General features: G+C 43.3%; 1 protein-coding gene across 1 annotated transcript in view; it reads right to left on the minus strand.

Moving 5' to 3' along the window:
* Positions 1 to 19,457, minus strand: part of LOC103358316 (potassium voltage-gated channel subfamily D member 2-like) — a 31,931-nt gene that overhangs the window by 425 nt on the left and 12,049 nt on the right. Inside the window, exons 2-5 of the mRNA XM_008283229.1 lie at positions 3,881 to 4,043; positions 3,323 to 3,421; positions 2,250 to 2,348; positions 975 to 1,195 (exon numbers count right to left, since the gene is read on the minus strand). Of these exons, the coding sequence (XP_008281451.1) occupies positions 975 to 1,195; positions 2,250 to 2,348; positions 3,323 to 3,421; positions 3,881 to 4,043 (582 nt within the window). The remainder of the gene's footprint in view (positions 1 to 974; positions 1,196 to 2,249; positions 2,349 to 3,322; positions 3,422 to 3,880; positions 4,044 to 19,457) is intronic.

Consider the following 19,457-nt stretch of genomic DNA (forward strand, 5'->3'; position numbering starts at 1 on the left):
ATGGGACGACAGTGTGTATGAAACCAAGATTCTACATTGAGTATACTGTATTTAAGATTAGACACTTTCTAAACGTGGTTCATTCTGTGAAATATATTCTATAAAAGCCTACATACTAAATGTGTTCAATTGCTAATTGACTGCGTGCGCACAATGCTGTCCCGTTGTTAAGTTAAATTAGGTTTCACACCTAAAATGAATGTTATCACATGTAATGGCGCTCTCATAAAAAAGATTGGACTATTCTCACCCATGCATGAATATTTTCACACCAGGATTATTGGACTGGTTCAGCCAATTCATGAAATGATTCTTTTATTCCCTTAACCCTTGCAGCATCTGGAAATGCAGATCATTTTGGTTTTACTAGCTTTTTTTTTTTTTTGTGATACAATGCTCTGAGGATTTCACTGCCACCCATTATAATAGCGGGAAATTAAAAATACAATATTTAATGTCCCTGCTTCTCTGGATGATGCACTGTCAACTAGTTTCATGAGAGCAATTAGGCAAGAAAGTGGTTCCAAAGAAGACAGTGAGGATTATTCAGACTAACGGGAGCGCTGTGCCAGGAGGAAGAGGGATGAAGTAACTAACCGCATCATCAACAACAACATTTGTTGCCAACACTTTGGGGATCTGTTTTCACCTTCACCTGCTGTACTTGTGTGTCTGTAACAGCTATATGCTTGTGTTTGCTCATTGTTCTTTGTGTCCATATTCTTCAGCATTTATTGAGAAACAAAGACAGAATATGTAGCTCCTGATTCTTTGAAATATATATCTATTTGAAAGTACAAGAAGAAATATATATGCAAATCGCAACAGAACTACCTGCAGACAGATACTGTTTGAATGCATCAATTCCCAGTGCGAAATCCATAAAGTTTATCTCTTTTTTTCAGCTGTTTGCATGTCTGTATGTATATTTAATATGCTTTAAAAGACACCAAACAGAAAGCTAGACGGACTACCTGTTGGCCACTGGCCTCTCTCTTATCTGTATGGTGCTGAGCTCCTGGTTGTTTGTGCTGGGCAGGCTGAAACTGCTCTTCTTCCTGTGGCGTCGGGAGCAGCACGAGCTGAGGCCATGCGGGGACGAAGACAGCGAAGAGGCGCGGGAGCCCGACTTGTTCATCACAGAGATCTCCATGCAGTTGGCCTGGAACGTCTGCTCGTCCACAAACTCATGATTCTGCAGAGGGAAAGCGGCAGAGATTTGGATTCAGCGTGGCTTATGAATCACTCTATTACATCAATGATTGGCTCTGCTAAATAATGAGTAAAGATGTTTCACAGTAAAGACTAAACAGACTGAACCAAATCCACAGCAAAATTGTTTAATAATTGGAAAATGAATCATCAAGGGAATAGAAATATATTGGCCCAGATGTCCATATTAAGTGCCATCTGTGAAAACATTCACAACTGTTATCCCTGTGACAAATGAGCATGACTTGAAGGTCAGGCTCCAAGTGTGTTTCGGGCCCTGCCAGCAGGTGGCAGAGTGACACTGTGGGAGATCTGATGCCATGTCTTGGCTCATGTCTCCGGTTCTTATATCTTCTCTCTGTAACTCTTGTTCTGCTCCCTGTCTGCTATCTATAATGCACGCCATGAGAGGCCTGATGTAAACATTTGCATCGCCATCTGAATGGCATGAAGCCTTTATGGAGCTTTTCCCAGACGTGAGGCAAGCCTTTTACTGGGGGGAGGATCATCCATGAGGAGAAACACTGATTTACTGCCTGTCCATGTCCCTGTACAGGGTTTAGAACCGCAAGTGTAAAACTCATGTCACAGCCAAGCATTAAAGAGGCTCTTATATCTCTAAATTATAGATAGCATAAAATGAAGTATGCTGGTTTGTTTGGAGGAAATAATGTTCCTGGCTGACAGAGTCATGTTATCTTTAGCATGTTGCTGGCGAAGGGACTCAACATTTCCCATCCCCATTTACATCTATTTTTAACTCGTGTTGCATATGGAATAGATTCTACATTTTGAGCATGGATGAAAAAACTCACTTTGTTTCCATTTGCAACTCACTGTAACAGGCTGGCACTACTGATGATACAGCGCGGGCTGCGTGAGTGATGCAATTTTACATAAAAGGAACTTTCTCTTTTACAGAGAGCTATTTTAAACTGCGTAAAGTCTGTTACTGAGATAGTAAAAATGTGATTGTTTTCTACTGGACACAGCTTTTCAGTTCTGGGAGGAGGGGGAAAAAAAAAAAGGATTTATACCGTGGTTTTCTCCAGGCAGTGCAGCAGATGATGATGTTGGCTCTCAAAGGGAGGGCTGGCGGCCTTCCCCACCAGGGCTTGTCCTGCCTCCTTGGAGGCCTTGGAAGACACAAAGCAAAAAAAAAAAAAAAAAGGAGGAAAAAAACAGCAGTGTAGATGAGCAGGTTCAGACTCTGCATGCTAACAGTTTCAGGCAACGGCTAGTAGCTCGGTGATGTAGTGGAAAGTACGCAAAGCACTGAGAGTTGAAATGCTGATCTGTAGCACGGCAGCCAATCTACTGAACCTAGTGAGATGGTGAGGTTTTAGAGATGCATAGAGACAGTGGCTGATTACAACATCTTTCATTGATAGAATTGGTTTTGCCTTTTGTTTTTTTTCACTGATTTGGTGAAGAGGATCAGAAAAGTCAAATTCGAACTGAGCTCAAGTCAGTGCAACAGCAGTGGCACACCTAGACACAGATCGAACAGATTGTACCAAACACAGCACAAATTCCGGACCATAACAACACTACACACTCAACACACAGTTGATGAAGCTCTGCACGGCTCTGGGATGGAAGGTATGTTGTATTAGTCTGCACTACAACCCGGATGCTCTAGAAATAACACACAAAACACACAGCAAGATCAGAAACAGAGTTTAGAGGAGATGCAGGCCGAGCCGACAGCCTCCATAGGCGACCTACTGTCCAGTAAGCCTTTGGTTCCCTCCTTCCCCTCCAAACCCTGTTGGACAGACATGCAGAGCTTGGTCATGAGTCAGTGTGACTGTAATGGCTGTGCTCCACCAGAAGGCAAGTGTGCCTGCCTGGCCCTCCTGCTGTATGGACAGAGAGAGAGTGTTGACGAAGCATGTCGATGCTGCAGCTGAGAAGTGTGATGTAAGAGAGAGGGACGATCACACAGAAGCACTGGGATGACAGCAGCCCCTGTGTTACAGCATGAGAAGGCCCCCCGCCCGACCCACCCTCCCGTGTGTGTGGTGGCATGGCCCCCGAGCAGAGCGGCATGCAAGCGTCAGCGAGGCCCCGGTCAGTCAGCCCCCAAGCTGCTGCTTGGCCCCGTTACCTCCTCCAGCGAGTCGATCAGGAGCCCATTTTGTTTGTAGCGCATATAGGCATTAGTGCCCCGAATCTTCGCAGCACGGATTCTAGCAAGGCGAGTTTTCTGTTTGAACAAACAGACCTCTGTTTTAGCCTCTGACGGTTTGTCTGTCACACTAATTGGCTCTGTCTCCCTCTGGCAGCCGCAGTATTTAGCAGGCAGAGGCTACGCTTAAATCTACGATTAGGAAATTCTGCCACAGCAAACATTTTTAGGAAGAAATGCACATATTGCCATTGAAAAGCTGCTGACACAATACTCTGAAGATCATTTGTTCAGTCATTGTCATTGCCTTTCTTATTTCTTTCACCCACTGAAATATACTCAAGCAAGTTTAGCCCATCCAATACACACATACACAGAAGCACAATAAAAGATTAATATTCTACAAGATAGTGTTTGCCCTGTCATTGTGTTACGTGCGGATAAGACAGGGACAGAAAAAAAAGGGCAGATAGAGGCAAAATAAAGAGAGACAGAGGAGAGGCAAGGGAGAGGCAAAGGAAGGGGGAGATTCAATACCCTCTGGGCTCGTCGTTTCTCTGCCCGCTGGCTTTGGTGGTAGATACGGCTGAAGTTTGACACTATGACAGGGACAGGCAAGGCAATGACCAGCACCCCACTCAGAGAGCATATGGACCCAAACACCTTCCCCACGATTGTTTTTGGCACCATGTCACCGTACCTGAAACATAGAAAAACAGACAACAGTGAGCACGCGGGGTAGAAAAACAAGAAAGCAAAAAAAATAAAAAAATCTTCCTTTTAAAGAATCCACCCTGGAGGCTTGTTTTAGCATGTTAAGTTGTTGTGTGTTTAATGTTATTTTTAATCATCTTGAAATAGTAAAAATGACCTTGGAATATTTCACCGCTTCAAATAAGAAGTCACACATTTGAAGCGGGTGGGGAATAAATAGGACTTCTTCTGAAGTCTCTTCTTCCTGGCCTACTTTCTACATGCCATCATGATGTTCCTCTTTTAAAAACCCTGTTTCATATATAATTACACACCTGCTGGCATCGGTTAATGCTTTCACGTCGCGACCAAATGCGCTACATATCCTCTGTGACCTCTGTTAGCCAAACAGCTTGTGAAAGATACAGGGAGTAGTATCACATCGAGTAAAAGCAAAAGGGGAAGGGAACAGTGTGACGCCGAACCCTGGAGAGAGTGTTTAAGTCTGTGGGTCTCAGCGACAGCCACTGGTGTGTTTTGTTCCTCTTCCCACATCATAATGGGCCTTGAATATGGAGTGCAGATGCAGAGCGAGACAAACAATTCGCATTCAACATAAAGAGGAAAAACAGCTCTTTGGAAATTATGCACAACACTGATCTGATGGTGTACCTAAGCACGAGAAACAGCATGTTATTTCTCGGGTGCTGAACAGACTGCATTTAGCATAAACAGATTAAAGTCCGTGTAAAGGAAATTCAGAGATTTGTTTCAAAATAATTGCTGAATAAACACATGAGGGTTGTGAACCAGTACTGAATCGTGGGGCTTGGCTGATAATCGGTTTTTCATTATTTTTGCGTTCAAATGAAATCATGACACTCTGGAAACACAATTAGTTCGACCCCTCCCCCAGTCACTATTAAAACTGGAGCGCATTAGCATCGGTGGTTCTCCTGCTCGATCGTGAGTTACTAAAGCTACTACAACCTACTCTGCATTTGTCCTGCAAATACCTCCTCAACTCAGGATCGCCACCAATACCCACCTCTGCGGTAACATTTTTTACGCCGGGCAGTTTTTATGAACTTTTATCAAAGACCGGGGAGATTTACGGATAATTTACTGTTGCTGATGAATGAGTCCGAACCTCTCGTCCTCCTGACATCTGGTGCCATCATCAGCGTTCAAGGTGCAATTAAAAAGTTCCAATGTTTGAAAATCTCCATGAACCGGCCTTTGATGACCCAACGTTTAAGGATCATTGCTGTTAAGGCTATGTCTCAGAGCCTAAACAACAGTCTTTGCAGGGGGAGGAGCTTACCTTATTATTAAGGAGCTTCCCCTTATTATTGAATTTCCCTTCTGGGAAAAATAAAGTATTTTTCATTTCATTACTGTCTCCAAGACCAAAGAACACAAGTCAGGAAAGATGCCCACCAAGAGCATGCTTGCCACTATGTTCGAAATTCATGGCGTTGTGTACCGTAAATTCATCACCAAGGATCAATTCCAGTGTAACATTCTGAGGCATCTGAAGGAGAACATTCTGCACAAATGACCTGAACTGTGGCAAGATGGCAATTGGATGCTTCGTGACAAAGTGATTGCTCACAATACGTTGAAAGCATGCAAGTTTTTTGGCCACACAAACACAATTGTCGCTCCCCAACGACTTCATTCTCCTTCCTATAAAGCAATTCAAGTTGAACGCTCACCGAGTAAAGGAATCCGGCGCACGTTGCAGAAGTTACTTACTGAACAGGAGCGTTTCAAGTGTGGCAGGAGCGCTGGGAGCAGTGTATCATTGCATGAGGTATTTTATCCTATTCAGGACTGTTGGGGTCTTTTGGACACCAGGCCATTTGGTTTAGGTGACAGGTATTTTTTTATTTTAAAAAATTTTTTTAAAGATAAAAAGAGGGACATGTATCATGCATTTGGAACCAAAAATACGTCAACTTATCAGAAAAAGTATTTAACATCACATAAAAGTCTAAAATTAATACGAACAAATATTTTGCACAATAGACCGCGAAAGACCTTGTACATACGGCAACATGAAAGTGATTAGTAGGGTTAAAGAGGATGGTGGTCAAATTTACAACAGGCCTGATTTTTATAAGCGTAGCCTTTAAACTTTTTGATCACATTTCATAACGTTGCTGAAGTTGGTGCATGTAATGTCATACTGCCCTTGTTCCCTGAGTGGAATCCATTGGAAAACACACCGCTAATCCAGGGCTAATTATTTATGCACATCAAAATATGACAAAGAATGATTGGTTGATTGGGATTCTACAGTTGTGAATAATTGCAAACATGGACTGAGGGACACCTCGCCTTACTGGGAGGGTGAAAAAGTACCATTAGCAACCACCACACACCAGTGCGGTTAGTAAGATTTATTTGGATTGGTGTGAAAGCTGTCACTTGTACCCTGTGGCAGACCGAACAACCGAACCAAGGCTGATGCAAAAGCGGGTCTTAGTGGTGTAGTTTGTGTGTGGTGTGAAAGCAAACGAACTAACCAGACCGTACAGCTCCAACGAAGCAGCTACATGGAGCATTTTCAGGTCATACTGGTAATCGAGACTAAAGAAAAGCTGCACCTTTCCCGTAATCAGGTGTGGTTTCAGTGCTTTCGGCGGACACACCAGTTCAGAGTGGTTAACAACATATTTTAATCAGCACATATTTATTGCTGCTTTACATGGATTTTATTAGTTGTACACATGTCAAATAGGACTGACAGCCCTAGTTCCATCACATTAATGTGCCTGTCTTGTATTAGAAAGTCAAACCTGTCTGTTCTCGAGGCAAAGCTACAATCAAACTGTCTTCATGTTCTCACCTTCTTTACATTAGCAGACACCTCCACTGCCACTTAACAAGCTCTACTAAGCTTAACAATTTTTCGCAACCAGAGTGACATTCTGCTGCAGCACGGAGGGCTGATGATCACTCAACATCATTACATAATTAGACGGGGGGTGGGGTGGGGGGGATCCTGATTTCTCCAAAGCAATTAATTGGACAAAACACAACCCTACAAATCCTTAACAAATCATTTGAACATAACCGCATCCTCACAAATAGCCCCTCTTTCTGCTGACATGCTAGGCCACAGGCAGCACTGGGATTTAAATGCGATGCAAGTGAATGATTCAGAGCATGTATGTTTTTCCCTTGTCATCTAAACATCGCTCCAAGTGCTGCAGAGGATCAGCAACTCACCGGAATGCAGGTGGGTGAGATGAATGATCGGGACCCTAATGCGCAAATGACCTGAGAAGACCATTACCTCCTGAGAGTAAGATGAATGCAGGTAGGAAGGGATATCAGCATTGCTCAGTGGCTGTGACAGCAGCGCGTCTCTCGAGTGAGGGAGGGTAATGTGAATGTATCGCTACACGGGAGGTTGACTATTTCATAAATGAAGTTGTCTAATGCCCACAGCCGTCTGTTTGAGTCATTAGCTTCAGGTTTCCATCACGTTGGGCCCAACAGCCTGGGCTTTTACAGAGCTTGGGTGGAAAGATGTAAAAGTGGACATTTTAATATCACGCTTGATGGGTCTTCATGTACAACAGTTTGCTTTCAAGTTGACTAATCCCACACAGATGTCATTAGTTTTACAGTTCATTACAGGTCAGGTCATTTTTCCATGTAATCACAGACGAGGCCTGACAGCAGGTGTCAATTATAGATTCTGAATGAACTGTTGAAAGCCTATTAAGAGATCCATATAAAAACGCAGGACAGCGTTGCCTCACATGAATGTGGCTGCTCGCGTGTCTTTTTATTCCAATGGGCGGAGTGGCGAGATGCTGCCACGTCAAGTGTTGAATACAATGTGCTGCAGTCCTTTCAGCGAGTGTCGTCTTTTGAAAGCAAAGCATACTAGTGAGCAGGTGAAAAAAGAAAGGAGCAAGCGCACTCTAGAGAGAAGCACTAACAGTGATGGATTGTTCATAAGGGGGGAGCTGAGATACACAAAGCTCTGCCTCCTGCATGACGGCAGAGGTAGGAATTAACAGCAGCGACAGATTAAAGTAATGTTCCTGCTTTGTTCTTGTTGTCTCTGACTACCAGGTACCCACGTTTGCTACCCCAAGCTGACATGGGTGAGACACGAAGATGGATGGCCAGATTCTTATCCTCACTGCAGAGGAGGAAAGGGAATGTCGGAATGACTGAGTATCAATTCCCCAGTTCCACCCACCTGAAACCATACTGTGCTCGCACTCGCACCGCTCTTAAAAAACAACGCATTCTGTAGAATTGTCCTACGGTGAGACGACAGCATTGCAGATGAAGCCTGGCACGGTGAGGGAGTGAAACAGGGGGTTTGCCTCAGACGGTGCAGGAGAAATGTCAGCCTAAAAGGAATATTTGAATTCCAGAACCGGGGGATGAATGTCCCCGCCTGCCTCGGATAATAGACCAATCAAACATTCATGAGTCCCTGTATCAACCTGCGTGGCAGAGTTTGTGCGGTTGACCTTAAAAGCGGTGCGGTATTCCATCAGAGGTGCTCTGAGACAGATCTCTGTACATGACCTCACCACCTCACAGCGAGCGCTGACACCCAAAAACACGGACACGCCTGGACACCCAGGAACGCACACAACATGCAGGCAAGTCACGAGAACATGCACTCGTTTGTGTATGTGTGTTTGTGTGTGTTTGTGTGTGAAAGGGCCTTTAATTTGACATCTAGTTAAACCAATCCCCCTTTCTAAAAAAGCAATCTTGTTCCTTGATTGTCTTCCAGAACCCTGTGTCTGAAATCTGACTGCCATCTGGTTAGTGGGAAGTGAAGAAAAAAAACACACACGAGATATCTGGATGACTTTACAGACACATCATTTGTTTACTTGTCTTCTCAACGACAGGGCAGGTTCTGTTTCTGGTGTCAAAGTAAACTAAATGAAATCTTACGTAAAATGAGCTTAGGTTGTAGAACCTGACCTTTTCTGGTCATTTGCAGCCCTGTGTCTGCTGCACACAAATAAAGTGTTTGGGGATTGGTGGGAGAATGGAAACACTTACAAACGTACAGTGTACAAACCCCTCTTAAGTGAGCTCAGGCTCAAGTTTCTGTTACAGGCACAGAGGCCTAAAATAAGTCCTGCAGTCCCACCAACTCACATTCATTCCTAACAGCTTAGTAATGCTGACAATTAGGAGCCGGGAAGGATTGTGGCAGATCTTTCAGCTGAGAGGGCTTTGTCAACAGCATTAGAATCCATTCATCCACTGGCACCTCTGTCATGGTGCTTGTAGCTTCCACTTCCCAGATTTTACCGTGAAACTAGCTCACCTTCTGTAGAAGTGACTGTAGTAAAGTGTAATAATGAAAGCAAAAGGAACGGTTGGCATTCAAAAGGCCTCATAGTATTTGATTCCATTGTTGAGCAATCAAGGTCAGGTGTTCAAATGGAAAAACATTCTGTGATGAAGACATTGAAGCTACTGGACTGTGAGGTAATATCCTATTAAAGCCTTCATGGTAAAGACATTAAACCTTTCTTTCATCAAACTGCACTTTGATCTACTCCACTTTGATATTTCAATGAGAAGCAGTGAAATGAAACTAATTTAATTAATACATTAACCATTTTGATTCATCAGCTGATTAGAATGAAGATGAATTAAGCACACGGCCCTATCTCATGCGCCATCTATGCATGTTGTTTCATGGCAGTAATTACTGAGGGGCCTGCAATCTGATAATCTAAATCTCAAATTAATTTCAATCTCACCTCCTTCCATGAGAGCGATTTAACTTCACATCCCACTCAGCGTTTGCCTCTTATTATCTGGAAGTGGGGATAGTCACACTGAAGCACATTCATTGGCATTTGTTGAGTCACAGTGAACTTGCTATGTTAAAACAAGACATTCGTTCGAAAAAGCACTTTATCAAGAAAGTATGTCTAGGTCAACCACTTTTAGTCTGACGCGGCATTACCATTTTTTTATCATTTAAAAAAAAAAAAAAGATGAGATTGGTAACTTCCAAACATGCTCTATGCGTCAAGTGTCCTCAGCGAGTCTTTGAGAATTCTGCGAATGCATGATTTTCTGTTTGACCTTCATCGAACATCCCATCGCACACTGACTCCCTATCAGTGCTTCCTGAGGTAATTCACTAGCTCAGTTTCACAGTTCAATGGTTTCTACAGCAGAGACAAGCCCTCCAAACCTGTGAGACCAAAACCTGTCAGTTCATCTGAAACTCCGAAACTGTCACCGACTGTACCAATCAAAAGTTGATCGTGACAGAGAGAGGCATTAAAACTGTGCGGGGACATCGGGATGGTGGCAAGGTCGGGAAGTATTAGATACCCTTAAAGTGATGACATCTCCTGCAGGCGTGATGTGAAATGTAAAGCTACTGCAGAGGATGTCAGAAGGGTGTCAGAGTGGACACAACACTGAAACCTTTTTCTGAGGACTTAACATAGACTCTTGTAGACATTAGTCTGACCGGCCGAGACGGGCTCCATTTTTTACAAGTCATGACAAGGAGTAAATGGAGCAATGCAGCACAACAATACGGTTCTCTATACCTTCTCCACAAGGCTGAAAGAGCACAATATTCATCCTTGCTGACAGTTAAATAATAGATGTACCAGAAAAATGTAATTTTCCTCCTGAACTCCATCATGCTATGAACTATGAATTCAGAATTTGCAGAAAATGGATTGCGCTGCCTACATGTCATAAAGGCATACTAACATGAGTGACAAGAAGATATAAATTTTCTGGGCTTGTGTTTGAGTCGACTGCAAGATTTATGGAGTACTACAGGTGAGGTCGTCACGGCGGTTATGTCATATTAATAGCTCTCGTAAAAATTACTCTTCGTAAAAACAAGGAAGAAAAGGCTGCATGAGCAACCTTTACTGCACCAAAAGCCAGCGAATCTGACCATCGAGCAAGAAAAGAGAATGCTGCATTCACAGACAAACAGGGATAGGAGAAGGTAGTTGAACAAAAGAAAAGTCTCTGTGGTGCATCATATATTTATGTTATTAATGCACCAAACACACATCTGTTTTGTTTTTTGGTCAGCATGTTGAAATATTAAGCACATTCTGTATTTATCCATCTCCACCATGAACAGACTGTAAAACAGTGCAAATAAAATCTTTGTATTGCCAGATAGACTGGCAGCATCACTAGAGGCTAGCACCCTGCAAGAATTTTTCAATGCAGTGGCACAGCAACAGAATGTACCACTGCAGTGCTGGGAGATATACTGCAAGCTTTCAGGATTCTGAAACACAATAAATGAACATGATCTCCAACATGATCCCTAAACACAAAATATCATTCCTGATGTTCTGCACTGCATCTCTGGCTAGAGGCTGGGAGCACAACATCCAAAATGCTGCCTCTCTTGGGTTTGGACACCAAAGACTGATGGGATTAAGAGTGTGTGGGCTGATAGGACTCTGCTCTGATGCTATCCCTCAGATATACATCATTATAGAGAGGGGAATCCCACAGGCGCTGGGATTAGCCCGCTAGATTTTCACTGCAGGTGATAAGGGAGGGAAGGAGAGGCTGGCAGAACTACACAACATAATGGGGAGATGGGAGAGCAGAGATAGGAGGGAGTCAGAGGACCGCACTGCCTGGTGTAACACGTGTGGTAGGAAAAACAGAGCGCTCACGTATGAGTAACTGTGAACAATAGCTACAGGGAAGGACAAGTTTGAGATAGGTGAACGTCGCAGACTCTGCGGGCCAAAATGCGCAGACTATACTGCTCTGACTGGATGTTAAACCGCAGTAAAATGAAGCGCGGAGCAGATGTGATAGATCTTTTTTTTTTTTAATGCAACCCAGCTGACATTCTGCAGATTTGTGAAAGGGTGCAGCTGAAGGTTGGCGTGTGACGCTCACGGAGACAGCCATAGCACGTGCGGCCAAATGCCAATCGGTGTTAACGCATTGTAAATGAAGACTTTGTGGCGCAGCGGTGTCAATGCAGCTTTGATCTTCCGGCTGAACGTTCAACCCCAGAGTCTCAGGAACTACACAGACCCAATAAAGACCAATAAAATTCCACTCTTTTAGCCATGCAGACACAGATAAACCATATAGAATAATCCCTCACGTATAGGTCTGGCAAAGGCACCTCAGCTCTCTCGCTCACATATCAAACATGAATTCCCTCAGCCCTCCAAATCCCAGCTTAACCCTCACCCCGCATGACATTAGCATGCACGCCCTTTCTCATTTGGGAGATCTTCTTAAGAGTCAGGGATGATAAAAAGCTTTCCTCTCCACCGCTCTTCCGTTTCTGACTTTGACTCACCCTTCCTTAGCCTGGACCTGCCTGCCTCTAACTATGAGTTGGAGATGAAACGCTTCATTCTCTTTCTTTTCCTCCTCCTTTTCTATTATCATGCAGTGCTAGCACAGCCCTGCTTGACATTTTTCTTTTCTTCTGCTCCTCTCCAGTCTCTCAGTCTACACCTGCTGACACTTGAGAAACAACTGCTGTCCTATGCAAAAAAGCAGCCCCATCCCACCGCTATTATACGTCACGTCGCCTTTACTTCGGCTCCCCGGCGTCGTGATCACAACCAATTCCTCGTGGCAATTTCATTTAATTACTATATGAGTAGCTGCTCTGTATCGATGGATGGTTTATGAGGGTTGAGTTTCTGCGTGGACCCATAAAATAGCACGTCACTCTGCAAATATGCATTAGAATAACCGTTTGTGTCGGAAGGAGGTCTGGAAAAGGCAAGTCTTCGATCAGTCAGGACATGACGCAACCGAGTTCAACTGACTCAAACACTGAGTCTCATTTGTCATTCCATGTTTAGATTTCTGCCCATCCTCCTTACATTACTCCAGAAAGCCAGGGGCTAAAAATATATTCCCACGTCAGTATAATACTTTGATAATGCAATTACACTGCTTCGTGGCTGAATGGGGAGGGCAAAGGAACATGAAAGAAGGGTTGGAAGCATGAAGGGGCGCCAGAGCTATGGATTATAGGAGAACGTGATAATAAAAATGAAATCATCAGACACTCAAGCGATTATGCTAATGAACTCATTCCATATTCATCATAGGTTAATCGGCATGCAAGCAAGAGAGCGGTGGCATTTTGGTGAACGCAAAAAAAAAAAGAAAGAAGCTTTGATCGAGCAGGCGGAAAGTTGCCTCACCTGGAATGTAAAGTCCCAAAGCGGGGTAAAAGGTGGCAACTCAAGATTTCAGAGACGATCAATTAAAAATAACAGTGATGGCTTTAGTCATAGCAGTAAAATATTCAGCTGTATTATTAATTGCTTCAATGTCATCTCTGAAATACCACAAACGTACTTGAAAAAATACAATTTGTTGCTGCTCACAAGACCAGCAGGCACCAAAGTGGCCTCTTACCGCAACACAATGTACATAAGAACCCGCGCTGATGCTCAACTACAATTGGCCAGATGAGGTTTTTCAAAGTGACCCCTGTGACCTTTGTTGTCTGATCAGGTGACGGAGGAGTGAAAAAAAGAAACGTGAAAGGTCTTGTGGATTAGTGCCTCTGTGCTGGAAAGGGGAACTGGTCCAGGAGCCTCATCACACTGACAGCAGATTAGTGCTCCGCGGCGCCAGAGCAGACGGTGCAAGATTAACTTTGATGTGCGATTCCACACAGAGCAGCCGCTGGATATCAGCTTCCTCCACCAAATGGCCCCTTAACTCTGAGTTTGCAGCGTGTGCATTCATGAGTTGCAGTATCTAAAAATCTGCTCTTTTTTTTTTTTTTTTTTTCAATGGCAGACTACTGTGTCACCACATTTTGGACCCATGAATTCTTGGTAATGTAGCACCGACAGTAAAGAGACGTTTACATGGATTTTAAACTGAAGCATGCCACTTTGAGCTAATAGGCGTCCAGGCTTGCATTTAAATATTCCTTTTGGGATCAATCAATCAGCGCGCGTCTTTTAATTACAGGGGCACATCGCAAATTTTAAAGATGAGAATCAGTTTCCTCATAATGAGGTTCACCACTTATCTTGTTCCAAAATGATGTACAACGTCCTCCGTGGATCTCGAGGAGCTTTACAACTCTGCCGTGTCATCAGGGTTATCTGTGCTTGGGCTCGGAGACTTCAAGGAGTTTGAAAGAAGCAGGAATTTACAAGTTAGCGAGGATTTAATGGTCCGTGTAACAGGTTTGTTCAGATCGCACCATCAAAAATGAGTCAGATGAAAAATGGGTGTGAAACTTTCATTATCCATTTCTGATTACTTTACATATGGTTAATTGTCTCTCGGTTTAATTTTTTAATTGTTCACATTTGAGTTGCTACAGAAATAGATTTTTGAGCATTTTTTTTTTAAAATGCTCCATTCTATTCTCTATTTTACTGCGCATATAGCCGGACTGTGCTGTTACAGGGAGTCTACAACCAGCCACAGACCCAGCACTGAGGTCCCATTATGCAGTCCACTTACCACTTCTGACCGTTTTTCACTTGATTCATTTTGATTGTGCAAATTGAACAAAGAACTGCATTGACTTTTGGGACTTCTAAATCAATTCTAATCAATTTTGATCATTCTTTCTTTTTTCAATTATGTGCCAAGTCACCTTTACTTCAGCTCCTCATCATCATGATTACAAGTCAGTCCTTGTGGCAATTTTATTTAATTACCAAATGAATTGCTGCATTTTATAGACAGAGGTTTTACGAGGGTTGACGTTCTGCATGGACCCGTAAAATAGCATGTAACCTTGCGAACATGCAACGGTGAGAACAACATTTTGTGTGTGCGAGAGGGAGGACTGGAAGATGCGAGTTTTCGAACGGTTAGGACATGATGCAGCTGAGGTAAACTGACTCAAGCATTGCTCAGAGTCTACTTTGTCACTCCGTGTTTAGATTACTGCCCATCCTCATTACATGACTTTAGAAAGCCAGTCTGTTTGCCGCAATTCCTCCAACTGTCTGAGAGTATAGTAATAAATCTAGTGACATATCTTTAATCGAACGTTTAAACTATTATATGTGAGCAGGAAATCAGTGGCATTGCGCCTTGGGCTATATCCAGGATACAGCCCGAATTATGTTAACACATGATAAAATATTGATTTTGGGTAGATCGGTCCATTTAGTTGTTTTCTACATGTAGGTAGCATATAATATTAAAGAGCGTAATAACATATCGCTGTCAAGTACCGTCAGTGTGCATGAGCGGTAACACCAGAAAGAAACCGCGGAAATCACTTGTGCGCAGGCGCCGCGAGCGATGTGTCACTGCCAGCCAATCCTGTCCCGTGATTTGCATCATGTGGTGGCAGCATCCCACTTCTGTTTACGCATAATAGCCCAAGGCGCAAAGCCACTGATTTTGTGCAGGATGGGTCACATATGTGCATATAAAAACAAGACTTTATCATTTCTCCAACTGTTCAAAAGTTATTTAATTTGCACATTTGACAAGTTAAAATCTGCAACTGTTTTACATTTCTAAAAAAACTACCAAGCCTGCATGTCAACGGATCAATCTTCGCGACACCTGAAGAACTCATTGAGCTTTTCAGTTGCTCTAGAAATGTCAGTAAATGGACTTGTGTGGATTGTTTTGTCAAACTACTGTTTCTAAAGTCCTAAATTAACTTTAATAGCTTTAATGGCTAATCGTTTAGGCATCAATCTGCAACCTATAAGCAGGTTAATGTTACAATGGGTGAGCAAATAATGTACAGTCCAGAATTAGAGGGAAGTTGAAAGTCAGAGGATAGTACATGGAGGAGGACGGGATCACATTCTTCCTTTTCTGCTCGACACCAGAAAACTTCTAGATCTTGTCTGAGCTGCAGCTTTAAATTGTCTATATCAGCTTTTTACACCAAACAGCTGCAGCCCCTCGCATTCAGGTTCGCTTCCTGTACATACAAAGCGACGCGCACATTCAGAAGACTTACTGCTTTCTATGGGATACTGTAAGCAGATACAGAACTCAATACAGATTCTGGCCTCTGAGTATTTGTCGCACTGGTGAAGTATTTTACATCCCTCGGAGAGAGCGCCTTTGAAACAAACAACAAGGTACAAATTCCAGCCGTTTAAAAAAAAAAAAAAAAAAAAAGACAGCTGCAAGTTCAAAGGGACACTTCAAAATCTCACTGTGAAACTGAGGGGAATAGCGGAGGTTGGGATGAGACAGAAAAGAGTGGCGAAGCGTAAAAATGTACTGAGCGCTCTCTCTGAGAGTGTGGACAGCAGCCAGGCTGGCAACAGCAGCGAGCCCAGATAACAGCGAGTACCAGGAACCAGAGAGAACCTGTAGGGAAGTATTGGGAAGAGCAGCATCTCTTGTAACAGCTGCTGACTGGCCCCTGGGGCAGAGTGGAGCTACGAGCTGCAGCCATATCTACCATCACCACACCTGCACCACGCTACTTCATGCACGCGGGGACATCATTACTTTTCCCATTTCACTCCACGAGACTTCTCCTGTCAAATCAAAAAAGGGACATGAAAAATAATAACTTAGGTCTATGGCCAGAACAACAACAACACAACCGAAAGGTCATTTTGCCAGTGAAAATTGGTCTTGCATCCGTGCAGTCAGAATCAGTCATCAGCGGGCCGCGCTTCTGTGTCTGCTCTCACAGTGAGGGGAGGGGGGTGGGTTTGTGAAGTCTGAATTAAACTGACCCCGGGCCAGTGTGTACCTAATGACACAACTGCCATTATATATAACTTCAACATCTTTGTCACTGCAGAGGACGGGCCCCCCTTGATGAATAACGACGTTACACCTCTGAGGACAGGCGGGGTAAAGGCACAGCTTTGGCCGCCACCACGGACAGCACATTCGAATGTACCGCTAACAATCGTGACTCAACGAAGGTTATTCGTTTTAATCACACCACAGCACGCCCTTCCTTCTACTATCCCAGGGGGTTGCTATATTTAAGCACTTTTTCATTTCTTCTCCGTATTTTTTTTTTTTTTTTGGTCTTGGCTGATGGCAAGGCAATTGCTTTGTGGGACGTCTGCCCTTGAAGAATCAGACAACAGAAGGAGATATTTATACATGCTGTAGATGTGGAGCGCGCAAACTGTATCATATTCCCCCGTTCTTTGCATGTGCAGTGTTGAGTAATTGACAGCCCCCTCCTCCCCACTCTACCCTTCAGTCTTTGTTCCTCTCTTTTTTCCTCTCCAAAACATGTGATGTTAGTTTTGTACCTGTACCTCTAAGATTAGCTGTCTATCCGGAGGGAGAGAGAAAGAATTGGAACGTTCATCTCCCATTTTTCTCATTCATTTGCCTGCTTTCTAATTGGACTTCTCCATCTGTTGAGGTCTACAAATTGTCTTCTGGGGATGCTACAGCTAAAACATCCTATCAAACACACAAATACATCAGGGACTACCTTCTTGGAGCTCTGCCACGGCAGGAGCTGAACGAGTAGTCTGTGTGTGTGAGTGTGTGAGTGTGTGTGTGTGTGTGTGTGCACCTGTGTGATGTATAATCAGAAGTCCAGCAGCATACAGCCTGGAGATAAGTAGATATCCAGCATACGTTGAACTCTGATTTGAAGCTGGCAGAATTGGCTGCTTGGGGAATTAATCTATCCACCGTGCAGCAGATCTGTAGGCAGCGAGTGACATACTTTAATAAGAATTATTTCACAAGATGACAACGTTGATGGGTGCCCGAAACACAGCGTCGGTGCTATCGACTGCAGTGTCACACACGCGTTTAATAAATGCTTCTTCCCCCCCTGCGTTCCCCAAAGATGTTGAGCAAACAGAATGGAAATATGAAAAACTTTTTTTTGGGATTCTTTTTTTTTCCTCCCCCAGTTCTCACTAGGAGCTGTTAATGATATGGGAAATTGTGTTCCTCACGCTTGTCACTCTTTACATCCCATTGACTGGGAGTTGAATACTCAGGGGCGAGCAGTGGAACGTGTGACAGTGTATTTGTGGTGATGATTACAGCCCATTAACTTTGATGGATGCCATTTCATAGAAAAGACGATGGGAGTTGGAACAACAGCAGCGCGGCTTGTTTTCTGTCGCCGACATGTGTACACAGAATTGTTGAGGAGCAAACTGTAGCGGTGTCCATGCAAAATTGATTTTTTTTAGATCCAAAAGAGACCTCTTCACCTTTGGAGGTAATTGAATGTCACATTAGAGAGGTTGATGCTGCATCGGTTTCCCGGGATGCTCGGGCATGATTCTTCTGTGACCTCCAGAGGACTGCGAGGCCCGGAGCGTCCGACGTCGCCACGTATGCGATACATCAGGAATGTAAATCGTGTGTGTCAGCGGTGTTTCCATGCATGTAAGAGTGAGTCTGTATATGCAAGTAAATGAACCTAAGCTGAATCTGAAATTGATTGCATTGTCCGGCATTATTAATGTTAACCCATCTGGGCAGCTTTCTTCACTGCTCAACTCATTCACTCGTCTTTGCCTTTTGGCCTCAGTCAAAATGAAACACATTCCAGCTGCTGGTGGCCGTTGTGTAAAGATAAGGCCACATATGCCAGAAATCTAACTCCTAAGCTTCTCCACAGGGATTATGGACAATTGGCTAAGGGGAGAATACAAATAATAATCAACTGTTTCTGGTTTTCCCTCTAATACCTTGAAAAAGAAGAGAAAATCCCTGCATGGAAATGCAATCCTTAAGCAGCTGAGATGCTCCTGTGTAGGACACCTGCAGTGAGACACGCAGGCAGGAAAATCCTCTAGATGGGAGCTGAACCCGCTCTGCAGCAACACACAGACAAACAATCTACGGTAGCTATCATCCGTCCTCTTTCAAATAAAGCTTTTAAATTGTTGCCATTTTTTAAGTCAATGAAATCCAACCAGTACAGCATCAGAAGCCATTGACAAGATAGGATTAGGATTTGTCGTTTTTCTGTTTTTTTTTTACCTTCAACTTTAATATGCTTACCTGGTGTAACCTTGTTAGTTGCTAGACCAACTTACCCCCTGGGGCTTGTATTCACTACCTGAGTGCAGGATTTAAAAAATTGCCTGAAGTGAATACATTAAAAAAAAAATATTTTTTTTTCTCAAATTTTCACATTTTTAAAACTGCCACTCGGGAGGATCTGGTCAGAAGTTAAGAAGGACTCTAAGTCTTTGCTGGAGGGCAAATAGCAGTTATTTGTGACAATTAAAAGGTCAGAATGAAATTCAGAGTAGCACTTTTGTATATCACTGAATTCTAATTATTGATGCATGAATATGTGAGCGGTATTTTATTGTTGCTGGTCATTTGGGGATCATTTTATCATATTCAATGATACGTTTTGCTTGAAAAATCCCAAATAAAGTCGCAATGGCAGTCAAATAATTTAATTCGACTGACAGAAGTACCTCAAAATTCCAATGTTTGAACCTTTTCA

The sequence above is a fragment of the Stegastes partitus genome, unplaced genomic scaffold, assembly GCF_000690725.1.
Source record: "Stegastes partitus isolate 25-593 unplaced genomic scaffold, Stegastes_partitus-1.0.2 Scaffold303, whole genome shotgun sequence".
In the NCBI taxonomy this organism is placed as follows: Eukaryota; Metazoa; Chordata; class Actinopteri; family Pomacentridae; genus Stegastes; species Stegastes partitus.